The 11,535-nt window shown below is 54.5% G+C and overlaps 1 protein-coding gene across 1 annotated transcript; it reads left to right on the plus strand.

Annotated features, from left to right (window-relative positions):
* Positions 1 to 3,421: 3,421 nt before the first annotated feature.
* On the plus strand, positions 3,422 to 11,192 carry MAFF (MAF bZIP transcription factor F). The gene is made up of 3 exons (XM_068971877.1): positions 3,422 to 3,612; positions 10,071 to 10,136; positions 10,728 to 11,192. Exons 2-3 carry the CDS (start codon positions 10,101 to 10,103, stop codon positions 11,190 to 11,192), a joined length of 501 nt encoding a protein of 166 aa, XP_068827978.1. The 5' UTR covers positions 3,422 to 3,612; positions 10,071 to 10,100.
* The last annotated feature ends 343 nt before the right edge of the window (positions 11,193 to 11,535 follow it).

Below are 11,535 nucleotides of genomic sequence, written 5' to 3' on the forward strand. Positions count from 1 at the left end.
GGGGGGTGGTGTGAGGCTGGGATTTGAGCTCACAGGTTGACTTGAGAGCCCCTACTTAGAACAAGCAAAGAAACAAAATCCTACTTTTTTAATTAAAACAAACATTGCAGGAACAATATCTAATTTCTATATGCTCTTCATCCAGATTCCTCAGTTGTTAATATTTTATCACATTTTATCTATAATCCACCCTCCCACTCCATTTGAGAGTAAATTGCAGACAGATGCCCCTTACCTCTGAACATGTCAGTGTTTTGTTTTTTAATATTTTGTTTATGTATTTGTTTGGCTACGCCAGGTTTGAGTTGAAGCATATGGGATTTTTCTAAGTTGTGGCATGTGAGCTCTTAGTTGCAGCAGGTATGTAGGCTCTAGTTCCCTGACCAGGGATCAAACATGGGCCCCAGCATCGAGAGTGTGGAGTCTTAGCCACTGGACCACCAGGGAAGTCCCTATCTTTCTTTTTACTTGAAGATGGAGCTTTCTCTTCTCTTTATTTATTTATTCATATTATATGGACTCATGGATTCTTCTCTTATTCAGCAAGTCTTAACCAATGTTTACTGTTATTTCTTCTGATGCTTAAATTGTCCCAAATTTGGCCGCTAGGGACCGCTTCAAGCCAGAGAGCTCCCACTTTTAAATATGACATTGCACCATGTCCCTTGACCTTGACCAGAGAGGGAGCCACATCTGCAGGGAGCAGTCCCTGCTGGGTAGCTCCTGAAGCTTTGGCCCCCTAGTGCAGGCAGGCAGGAGATGGGAGAATTTAGGCTTCATGTTGTCTAGGAGTGTTGTGCAGATCCACAGGGGGTTCATTCATTAGTCAAACACCTACTATGGCCTCAGCTTTTGAAAACTCATTGAAAATGGAGGGTAGAGAAAAAAAGACAATCACAATTGTGCTGTTTCTGAAACTGAGAACTTTGGTACTCCAAGAGGTAATGTGAATGGCTCTCTTAGCTATGTAGATATAAGGCTAGGGACAATTTTTGAGGGGAATACTTTGCCAGACATAGCTGCTACAACATTTGGTCACTTGGGAAGCTAGTGGGCCAACTTGCATATGAAACCCAGGCCTTTGGGAGGTAAGGGATAGCTGTCACAATCCCAGGTGGACCAACGCTCATAGGTGAGGAAGCAAAGCAAGAGCTCTGAGATCAAGGGAAGGAGGAGCCTTGCTGGTGGCCACAGAAAGACCTCCCAGTTGAGAAGGTCCTTGGTCCTTCTTGTAAAATAATGTAGGTGCTGTGATGTCCGTTTCAAAGAACTGATGGCTCCTGGAGCAGCAGCAGGCACTTCAGGCAATGGAAATACCATGAGCAAAGGAAAAGAAGGAACTGGGACACCCCTCTATTTTGCCCCCAAAGCCACCTCTTTTGGGGTGGTTGAATACATCCCTGAATGTATTCATCCCTGAATACAGGCCCTGAACACATCCCCTACATTTATACTGGGCCTCACCCAGCTGGGCAGAATCCCAAATGTCTAGACAAAGAATTAGGTCTAGATTCAAACTCCTGTTCTTGTACTTCCTGGCTGGGTGCCTTTAGAAAGTCACTTGACCTCTCTGAGCCTTCACTCATTTATTTCCTCAACAAGTATTTACTGAGGGCTTGCTTATGTGCCGAGCACTGCTCTAGGCAAAAGATCTGCAGTAGTCAGGAAGATAGACAAGTTTCTACCTTCATGAAACTTACAGTCTGGTTATAATAAGCAAATATATAAGCAAGATAATAACCTATGGAGATATTTGTTGTTCAGTCGCTAGGTCATGTCTAACTCTTAGTGAACCCATGAACTGCATCACGCCAGGCTTCCCTGTCCTTCACTATCACCCAGAGTTTGCTCAGACTCAAATCCATTAAGTCGATAGTGCCATTCAACCATCTCATCCTCTGTTGTCCCCTTCCCCTCCTGCCCTCAAACCTCCTCAGCATCAGGGTCTTTTCTAATGAGTCGACTCTTTGCATCAAGTGGCCAAAGTACTGAAGCTTCAGCATCAGTCCTGCCAATGAATACAGGGTTGATTTCCTTTAGGACTGACTGGTTTGATCTCCTTGCCCTCCAAGGGGCTTTCAAGAGTCTTTTCCAACACCACAGTTCAAAAGCATCAATTTTTTGGTACTCAGCCTTCTTTATGGTCCGACTCTCACATCCATACATAACTACTGGAAAAATCATAGCTTTGACTAGATGGGCCCTTGTCAGCATATATTAAGCTAATATTAACATGGAGATATTAAGCTAATATAAAAAACAAATTTCAGAGATGGTGGCTCCTTTAGCCAGGGCTGTCAGGAAAGACCTCTCTAAGGCCATGACATTTGAGCTGACCTGAAAGATGAGAAAGAGCCAGGCAGTGAACAGAAGAGGAAACAGCAAGTGCAAAGGACTTGTGGCAGGAATGAGCTTGGTGTGTTAAATGAACAGTAAAAAGGGCAGTGTGACTGAAGAGGAGCAGGGTGAGACGAGAGTGACGGAGGTGAGGCTGGGCAGAGACCCGATGGCTTAGGGCCCTGTAGACCAAAGGGAGGAGTATAGTTTATATTATAAATGCGAAGGAAAATCTTTGAGAGTGTTAAGCCAAAGGGTGGAAGAGTGTTAAACAAGCTGATCTTTGTTACAAGCAGAATATGGTCTGGTGTGTGAAAAAAGCTTTTAGGGATAAAGTGAGGACGTTATCAGGAGACTGGCCGTGGTCCAGCTGAGTTAATGGTCCCTGGACCAGGTGGCAGAAATGGAGGTGGCCAGAAGTGGTCAGATGCAGGGTGGTGTTGGAGGTGGAGCCAGTGACTCATGAAGTGAGGAGAAAGGAAAGGTACGGAGCAAAGCTCCGAGGCCTGGGGTTTGAACAGCTGAGATGGAGATACTGGGTGTGTATGTTGCGGAGCTAGGGTTGATGCTCAGGAGTGGGATCTTGGCCGTGCAGGGCATGGGGGCCCCATCTGGTACCCACGTGGAGGCGCTGAGTGGGCAGTTGGATACAGTCTGGAACTCAAAAAGAAGCCGTTCCCTCTGGAAATACAAAATCTGGAGCTCCTGAGCCTACAGATGGCATTTAAAACCACGAGACTAGATGAGATCATCGAGGCAGAGGGTGTAGGTCAAAAGGAGAAGAGGCCCACGACTGTGGACTGTAAAATGAGGCAAATGACATCTTCACCCTCGCGGCTCCGGTGAGATGTCACGTGAAAGCCCGCAGTCAGCCCTCTAACCGGGATTGAGAATCCTGAGGGGCGGGGCCTGGGGCGGGGCGGGGCCTATCCGGGGCGGAGCCGGTCGGGGGCGGGGCTGGGGAGTCGGGAGGCTGCTCTGGGGCCGGGGGGCGGCCGGGGCGGTGACGTCACCGTATGACTGGGTTTTTATGAATGAAAGGAATCCTGTGAGTGAGTAATTCCGGGAAGCTCGCCTTACAACTCGGCGCGGCCCCCAGCGCTGCCCGCCCCACAACAAAACTCGGCGCGTCGCTCAGGCGATCCCGGCTCTGAGCGACCCGCGGTCGGGACCGGAGGGGCAGGCTGACCGAGGCGCGGGCCGAGGAGAGCAGCTCAGACGGCAGCGGGACCCCGTGCGTGCCAGGGACGCCAGGCGAAGCAGGACGAGAGGCGGGTGAGGGTCGCGGGACGAGTGCGCAGGGCCAGGGGGCGGCAGGGTCTCCGCGCTCCTGGAACTTGCCTGGGGCGGGGCCCCGGGCCCGACTCAGTCGGTGCTACCGTGGATCCCTCGCCTGGACTGCTGGTTTGGGAGGGAGTCGAGGTGGGGGGCGGGGGGGGCGGCGGAGGTCCTGTGAGACCGAGACGCGGCCGAAACGAACTTGGCGGGGTGCGGGGTTAATGGGCCCCTTTTGGGGGCGCGGGCCGAGAGGCGGTGAAGTCAGGCAGGAAGGGGCAGCGCGGGCTGGCGAGCGTCAGCGTCCGCCCAGGCGGGGCCGGGGGCGGTGTGTGCAAGTACGTGACTCGCTGAGAACAGTCCCTGGACCGCTGCCCGCAGGCCGAGCGTGCGCGGTTTGTTTACGTCCGAGGGCGGGCGTGCGTGTGTGTTCCCTGGCCAGCGTCCTGGGTATCCTGCCCGGTGCGTGCTTGCGCCGCGTACCTTGGGGAATGTGAGTGTGTGTGTGTGTGTGTGTGTGTGAACGCTCCCAGGCGGGGCCTGTATAACCAGCGGACCGTACCTCCGAAAGAGTGTGACCACAAGAATAAAAGAAGAAGCGAGAGAAATGGCCCAGTCCATAGTCACAAGGGTCTGGGAAATCTCTCCCGGGTTGTCCCTTTCCCACCAGCCGGTGGCCGCCAGGCCCTCGCTCTCCCCGGAGTTTCCCAGGACCGCAGCCACGTGACTGCGGTGTTTGTCCCCCACCCAGAGCCGGCGCCTTCAGCCACGGGGTGGGGCAAAATATCAAAGATCCCACCGGGCTTCCCTGGGGAACAAGGTGAAGGGGCCACCCCTGGCTCCATCACCCCGGTGGGTCTGGCAACAAAGTAGGCTGGTGTCCAGGTCCTTGTCCCCAGGTTTTCTGGCTGCCTGGGGAAGACAGACCCTCCCCTCGGACTCTCCTTCATCCCGGGGGCTACCCAGCCCCTCAGTCTCAGAAGAAACAGGAAGGGCGGGGGTGGGGGGAGTGTGGAGGGCCGGCAACACGGCAAAGGTTGGAGGTAGGAAGGGATATCAGGCTTCCTCTCTCTGGTGGCTACTCCTCTGGCTGGTCTGGGTTCTAGAGGCTGTACCTGCTGGATCAGGAAGGGTGAGAACCCAAGGTTGGGGTGGAGCTGGTTTCTGCCCTTCTGGTGGTTTCAGTTCACAAGTGGGGCTAATCAGACAGAGCTATCGATGACTGGACTTGAGGAGCTAGTTGAAGACTTGGGCCAGACTTGGTTAACAGGCAGCGGGACTACTTGTCTTGGTGCAGGAGGGGTTACTGTGAGAAGGCGCCTCACCCTGCCCTGCTCCTCCATCAATGCCCTGCTGAGGGATGTTGAGGGCTGGGCTGGGGCTTAGGGCTTCCTTGGTCCTATTCTGCCCTCCCTTCCTCCCACCCACAGGGCTACAGGATCATGGGGTGTGTGGGGGGAGGGCATTGAGCTGGACCAGATAATCTTTTAACTTTGGATCTCTGAGCTGCTACCACAGCTGATAACTTCTGGGTCCCCATCTGTAGCAGCAGCTAGGCAACATTCAAGGTGGTAGAAGGGCAGTGGGCTGGCAGAGGTGTGACAGCCTCCACATACAGCCTAATTTCCAGGGGAACCATGCAAGAGAAAACAGAACCAACAGCCCCAGGCGGAGGCCAGGGTTGTCCAGGAATATGTGGAATATGTAAGGGAGGTAGCCACCAGGAGCACAGGAATCAGGCAGGCAGATCTTCAAAACTGGGCAGGAAACATCCCTGAGCAGGGCTAGGGAGCAGGGAACAGGAGGAAGTGGCTGACTGACTCAGTCATAGATGGAAAGCTAGTACCGAAAGGTTTAACCTCCCACTGAATCACCCCTGGACCTTCAGTAGGGCCCAGGACCCAGTGAGGGCTCCCTTGGCCCCTGTGCCTCCCTCCGTCCTACTACTTTTAGCCTGCGTTGCCATGGAGCCCACCAAGGACTAGATGCTGGGGATAAGACAGTGAACAAATCAGATCCCGAGCTGCCCTCTGGGAGCTTACAGTCAAGGAAGAAAGACAAAGTTGAGGAAAGAGCCGCTAAACTCAATGCAAAACCACAGCTGAGATAGGTGGTACAAGGAGGAAGTCACTGTGATTACAAAGTACATAACACAGTTCTGACTTAGCCAGGGTAATCAAGGAAGGCTTCCCTGGGGAGGTGACAGTCAGCCAGAATGTCAGATCAAGTGATCATCTGTGAAGACCTCAAGGGCAGGGGCTTTGATTCAGCTTTGGTCCTTCAGGGTGCAGCACCACACCTGGGACCTACAGGGTAGGTGCTTCTTGGGTGTTTGCTGATTGAATGAATGAATGAGCCCTGGGTCAGTGTCCTGGTAAAACTCCACAACACCTAGAGAAAAAAGCCTGGGAACCCCAGGCAAACAAGAACTCCTGGGCACGGGCTGTAAGATTCTTGAAGCAGTTTCTCCAAAACAAGCAGATCCTGCAGGGCTCAAGTGACATCTTCTCTTATACACATGCACCCCGTGTGTCCCTTTGGGGAATGTGTGGGGATGGTAAGAGTTTGTTGTCTGCTCATTCATTTGTTGTCAGCATGGGGATCCTGGAAGAGCGTGGGGAGAGAACATGGTGGTGGCCAGAAGGGCCTACCACGTGGGCTAGAGGGGAGGCTGGCATCATAGGGTTATGAAATGGGCCGAACATGGTCAGGTTGGTAGGTTTATGTCAGTAATGATCCCTCTGACAGGGAGGAGAGCTGGTGGGGTCAGAGGTGGAGGCAGACTGGACTCCAGAGAGCAGGTGGTTTTGGTCTCGGTGCAGCTGAAAGAGGAAATGCTTAATGGTTAGGCACGGAGCAGAGGGAGAGTCAAGGCTGATAGCCTCTGAGTTTGTGTTCTTAGGCCCCTGCCCCCAGGAAGTCTTCCCTGATTTCCCTTACCTTGCTCCAGGGCCTCTACTCTGCTGGTGGTCTTGGGAGTTCCATTCCAGGCCAGAATCTGACTCTCTAAACTTTGACATTGTCAGCGCTAGGAGGTACCTTAGGCTTGGTGGTTTGGTGTGTTGGGCCCAGAGAGAGGGAGTGGTGTACCTGAAGTCACACAGCAAGTGTTAGTGGGTGGCAGACCCCCAGGCTCATACTTCCCTGTGGTGCTGGGTTCTCCCAGCTCTGCTCCCCTTCCAACAGGGAGGAGGCTCCACCAGTGCTGGCTGCCAAGGCCCAGGAAAACACATTTTTTCCTTCTGTCCTCACAGAGGAAGCAAAATGGCTCAGCAGCCAGAGGAGCCCATGCCAGCGGGTGGGCTGTCTCCAGGATGCCTCTGAGTGTACTAGGGGGGCCAGGGGCGTGGCTGCTGACTGGGCAATGCAGCTTTCAATCCCCTAAGCCATGCCTCCAGGGAATGTTAGGAACCTGCAGACCCTGGAGGTCAGTGCTGCTGGCCTCAGGAAGGGAAGAAGCAGGGATAGGGGGATGAGGAGTATTCAGTTCAGTTCGGTTCAGTCGCTTAGTCGTGTCCAACTCTTATCCTTCAGAGAGAGGAGTATAGTGGCTGGCTTTGAAGAAAGAGCCCTGAGCTGGGGACTCCAGGGTTCCAGTCCACCATTGCCACCAAACAGCTGCTTGGTTGCTTCAGTTACAGAACAATGAGGTTGCATCAGCTGCTGTCTCAAGTCCAAGGTCTACCAGACTGGCCAAGGCTGCCTGGTGGAGGACCCCGGCCCCTTGGTTGACAGCCCAGCAGCCCCTGGTCTGAAGTTGGAGTGCTGAAAGTCTGAGGTGTGACCTTCTTGTGACTTTCCCTCTGTGACTGCCTGGCTCTGCTGAGCTAGGATGTTCCTGGGCAAACATGGGTGCCTCAGCTGACATGTAGTATGTGCTTGAGGGGCTGAGGCTAAGACAGGAGGAGAAAGAGGAAAGGAGACAAGAACAGGTTCAAAGCCTCCCTGGGGTCCCAAAGTACCTAGAATTGCAGAGAGGATGGGACCTTCAGCCATTATCTAGTATAGGGGATGGCCAGCAGTTTCCTCTTCGGCCTACTCTGGAGGGCTGTGTTGAGGAGGATTCTGAGGTTATGTCCAAGCTCAGTGGAAAACAGCGCTGTGTTGAGAAAGATTCAGGAACTGTGTCCAACCTCAGTGAGAGCAAGTGCGGTAATTGATTATTGATGTCCGTGTTAGGAGTAGAGGGAGGAATGTGAGGAGATAAACCAACCATTTGCCACTTCTGATCTTTCTAAGCCTCTTGTTTTTACACACAAACACTATGATGATTGTCCCCACTTTGTGAGGAAACCAAGGTCCAGAGAGGAAAAATGCCTTGTCCTAGGGGCCATGCCTCCAGAGTTCTGCATCGGTCAGCCACCACATATTGCTCAGCACCCAGCAGGCTCTTAGATCACCTCTCCCATCAGGCTCTCTGTGTAGCCCAGACTGCCTGGGCATCACGTAACACCCCAGCCCCCTAAACAGCCAGCCAGGAGGCCTGGATATCTGGGTGACACTTGCAGGCCCAACATAGATCCTGGCACATCAGAGCTGGGTAGCCTTGGAGCCAGGTGAGCCCTTCTGTTTACAGGGGTGGGGAAACAGGGCCCAGAGAGGGTGCCCTGTGAGGACCTCACTGCGAGGAGACATGTGGTTCCATGTGGCCTCAGACCCAGGCTTTATCCGCCATTAGCTGTGTGACCCTGGGCTACTCTACTGACTTTTCTGGCCATTACCTCACAGGGTTGTTGGGAGAACTGGCGTGCTGATGGTGTGAAGGCAATCAGGATTCAGTCCTGGGACCTTTACAGGTGTTCAGAATTCCTCCTGACTTAGGAGAAGGCAGCCATTCACCTGCTGTGTGACTTCAGGCAAGAGGGGCCCCTCTCTGGTCTCCACCTCCCCTTGGGTGAAGTGAGGAGGCAGGGGCCAGACAGTCTGTAAGAGCCTTTCCTGTGTGACCCTGGCCAGCCAGGAGACACCAAGTCAAAGCAATGTCCCAGGAATTGCTACAGGCCCAACCCCTCCTGGACAGACTCAGCAATTCTAATAACCCCCCAGGTGCTCACTGACCTCTTTGTTTTGCAACATTTGGTTCCATCAAAACCCTATGAGATAGGTATTGTTCCCAACCTACAGATGGGAAAGTGGAGACCCAGAGGGGAGGAGTGGCTTGCCCACAGTCACACAGCCTGGAGAAAACAGAGGTGGGACTCAAACCAGGCTTGACCCTTAATCCACTGTTCCTTTCCTTGTTTCCTATACCCTCCCTGGGAGCCAGTTATGAAGACAGAATCCCTTTGTCTCCCTCCCATCCTCCTGGTATCTGTGTGCCATCCCTGCCATGCAGAAGCAGATAGAAAGGAGGAAGAATTGGAGGCAGGGCCAAGAGGTTTTTCTCTTGACGGTCTTCAGCAGATTTGGGCTTGGCACGAGGTTCAGACCTTGACAACCTGGGTGAAAGTGTCATAGGCCACCAATTCACACCTCACCAGTGCCTGCTCCCTGCCAGCCCCTGTGCTGGCAGCCTCACACCCAGAGCTGTCTGCGCCTGGTTCTTGGCTGTGGAGGTCCCTGTCTGGTGGGGAGTCAAGGAAACAGACCATTACAACATAGGGTAGAACTGCTGGGGTGGGCGGTGCTGAAAAAGTCCTAGGAGCCTGGGAGGCCTTCCTGGAGGAGGGGATGTCCATGCTCAGGGCAGAAGGCTGAATAGTAGGAGTCTGCCAAATAAAGTGAGAGTGGGAGGAGAAGTGTCACAAGGTTTGGCGTGACCCAAAGGCAAGAAAGCATGGGGTGAGAGGAAGTGAAAGAAATTCCTTGTGGCTGGAGGGCAGAATCGAGGCAGGCAGTAGTGTGAAAGGAGCCTGGGGGTTAGTAAACGGGGGTATATGATATGGTACAAGGGATGTTTTAGCCAGTTTTAGCCTCTCTGAGGAGAAGGCAATGGCACCCCACTCCAATACTCTTGCCTGGAAAATCCCATGGACGGAGGAGCCTGGTAGGCTGCAGTCCATGGGGTTGCTAAGAGTCAGGCATGACTGAGCGACTTCACTTTCACTTTTCACTTTCATGCATTGGAGAAGGAAATGGCAACCGGCTCCAGTGTCCTTGCCTGGAGAATCCCAGGGACGGGGGAGCCTGGTGGGCTGCCGTCTATAGGGTCGCACAGAGTCGGACACGACTGAAGCGACTTAGCAGCAGCCTCTCTGAAGAGGTAGCACTGAGCAAAGATCTAAATGATAAGTCTTTGGGGAGATAAAAGGAAGAGAAAAGTAAAGAGAACAACAAGTGCAAAGGCCCTGAGGCTGGAATGAACCATTCAGTGGGGCCACTGTAGCTGGACCACTGGGGCCAAGGGAAGTGGTATGAGATGAATTCTAAGATAGCAGGGCCCTTGAATGTGAAGATAGTAGTGTTTGGATTTTATTCCAAGTGGGAGAAAAACTGACCTGGTCTCCTCTCTCCCCTAGGTCTTAGCCCAGAGGGTAACTTCTGCAAACATGTCTGTGGATCCCTTATCCAGCAAAGCGCTGAAGGTGAGAAGGCAGCCCTTATTGTCTCCTGTCCTCCCCTCCCTCTCTGCCCAGGCTGAGCTCCCATCCCAGCTTCCCCTTCAGTTCCTAGAATCCCCGAGAGGGGCCCAGCAGACATCAGGCATTCATGAAGCCATTCATGGGCCTTTCCAGGCCCCGCCTGGCTGGGAACCAGCAGGCCTGGGCTCTGGCCATAGGCTGTGTGCCCCAGGGCAGGTCACTTCCCTCTCTAGACCTACTTCTCCATGAAGACAATGTCCACGGAACGGTTGGACTTTAAAGGTGCTTTCTTGGGTTTTTCTGGCTGAGTCCCCGCCGAGTCGCTGGGTTAGAATCCGGACTGAGCTCTAGGGTGGCTCCTTTTGTATCCAGATCCCGGTCTCACCCGGTTTCCCCTTTGGGGATTCCTGCTCTCCTTCGGAGTCTTGGAGCAAGTCCAGCCACCAGCTCAGTGTCCCTGGCGTGGAATGGGGAACACTAGCGGTGGAGGGGAAGCCGACCCCAGCACCTGCTGCGCGCCGGGTCCAGAGCTCAGGGCCCGCAGGGTAGAGTGTGACCCTGAGCCTCAGTTTCCCCACGCGCCCATGCCCGCAGATCAAGCGTGAGCTGAGCGAAAACACGCCGCACCTGTCGGACGAAGCGCTGATGGGGCTGTCTGTGCGCGAGCTGAACCGGCACCTGCGAGGGCTCTCGGCCGAGGAGGTGACGCGGCTCAAGCAGCGGCGCCGCACACTCAAGAACCGCGGCTACGCGGCCAGCTGCCGCGTGAAGCGCGTGTGCCAGAAGGAGGAGCTGCAGAAGCAGAAGTCGGAGCTGGAGCGCGAGGTGGACAAGCTGGCGCGCGAGAACGCCGCCATGCGCTTGGAGCTCGACGCGCTGCGCGGCAAGTGCGAGGCGCTGCAGGGCTTCGCGCGCTCGGTGGCCGCCGCCCGCGGGCCCGCGGCGCTGGTGGCGCCGGCCAGCGTCATCACCATCGTCAAGTCCGCCCCGAGCCCCGGCCCGGGCCCCGCCCCTGGGCCGGGCCCCGCCCCCGGCCCCGCCCCCACCGCCTGCTCCTAGTGCTCGCCGAGACCCGCCGGTTCCACCCACGCCCATTCCCCAAACCACGCCCCTCCGACCCCAGCTGCCATCCCTAAGTGCCTAAGCGCCGCCTCTGTCTCCAAGTGCCATTTCTCTGCAGCCACCAGCTCCCTCCATGGTGAACACACGTTCCCTCCCCAGATCCTGTCTTCCTCGTGCGGTCTCTGAAACTGGGACCTAACGGCCCCGGGGAGGGTCAACTTTAGTGAGATAGGAAGTCGGGTGAGGTCGAGGTCTGGCGTTTCCTAAAAACTTCAGCCTTCTTAGTTTGGGAGGATGGGATACAAAGCTGATTAGAGAAGGGCCATCGAGGGGAAGATAG

Source organism: Capricornis sumatraensis, chromosome 4 (assembly GCF_032405125.1).
Source record: "Capricornis sumatraensis isolate serow.1 chromosome 4, serow.2, whole genome shotgun sequence".
NCBI lineage: Eukaryota > Metazoa > Chordata > Mammalia > Artiodactyla > Bovidae > Capricornis > Capricornis sumatraensis.

Excerpts from the sequence above, each read along its gene's own strand:
- MAFF (XM_068971877.1), top strand. The coding sequence starts at position 10,101 with ATGTCTGTGGATCCCTTATCCAGCAAAGCGCTGAAG. Across the intron at positions 10,137-10,727 it reads TATCCAGCAAAGCGCTGAAG|ATCAAGCGTGAGCTGAGCGA; the intron begins GTGAGAAGGCAG and ends CCATGCCCGCAG.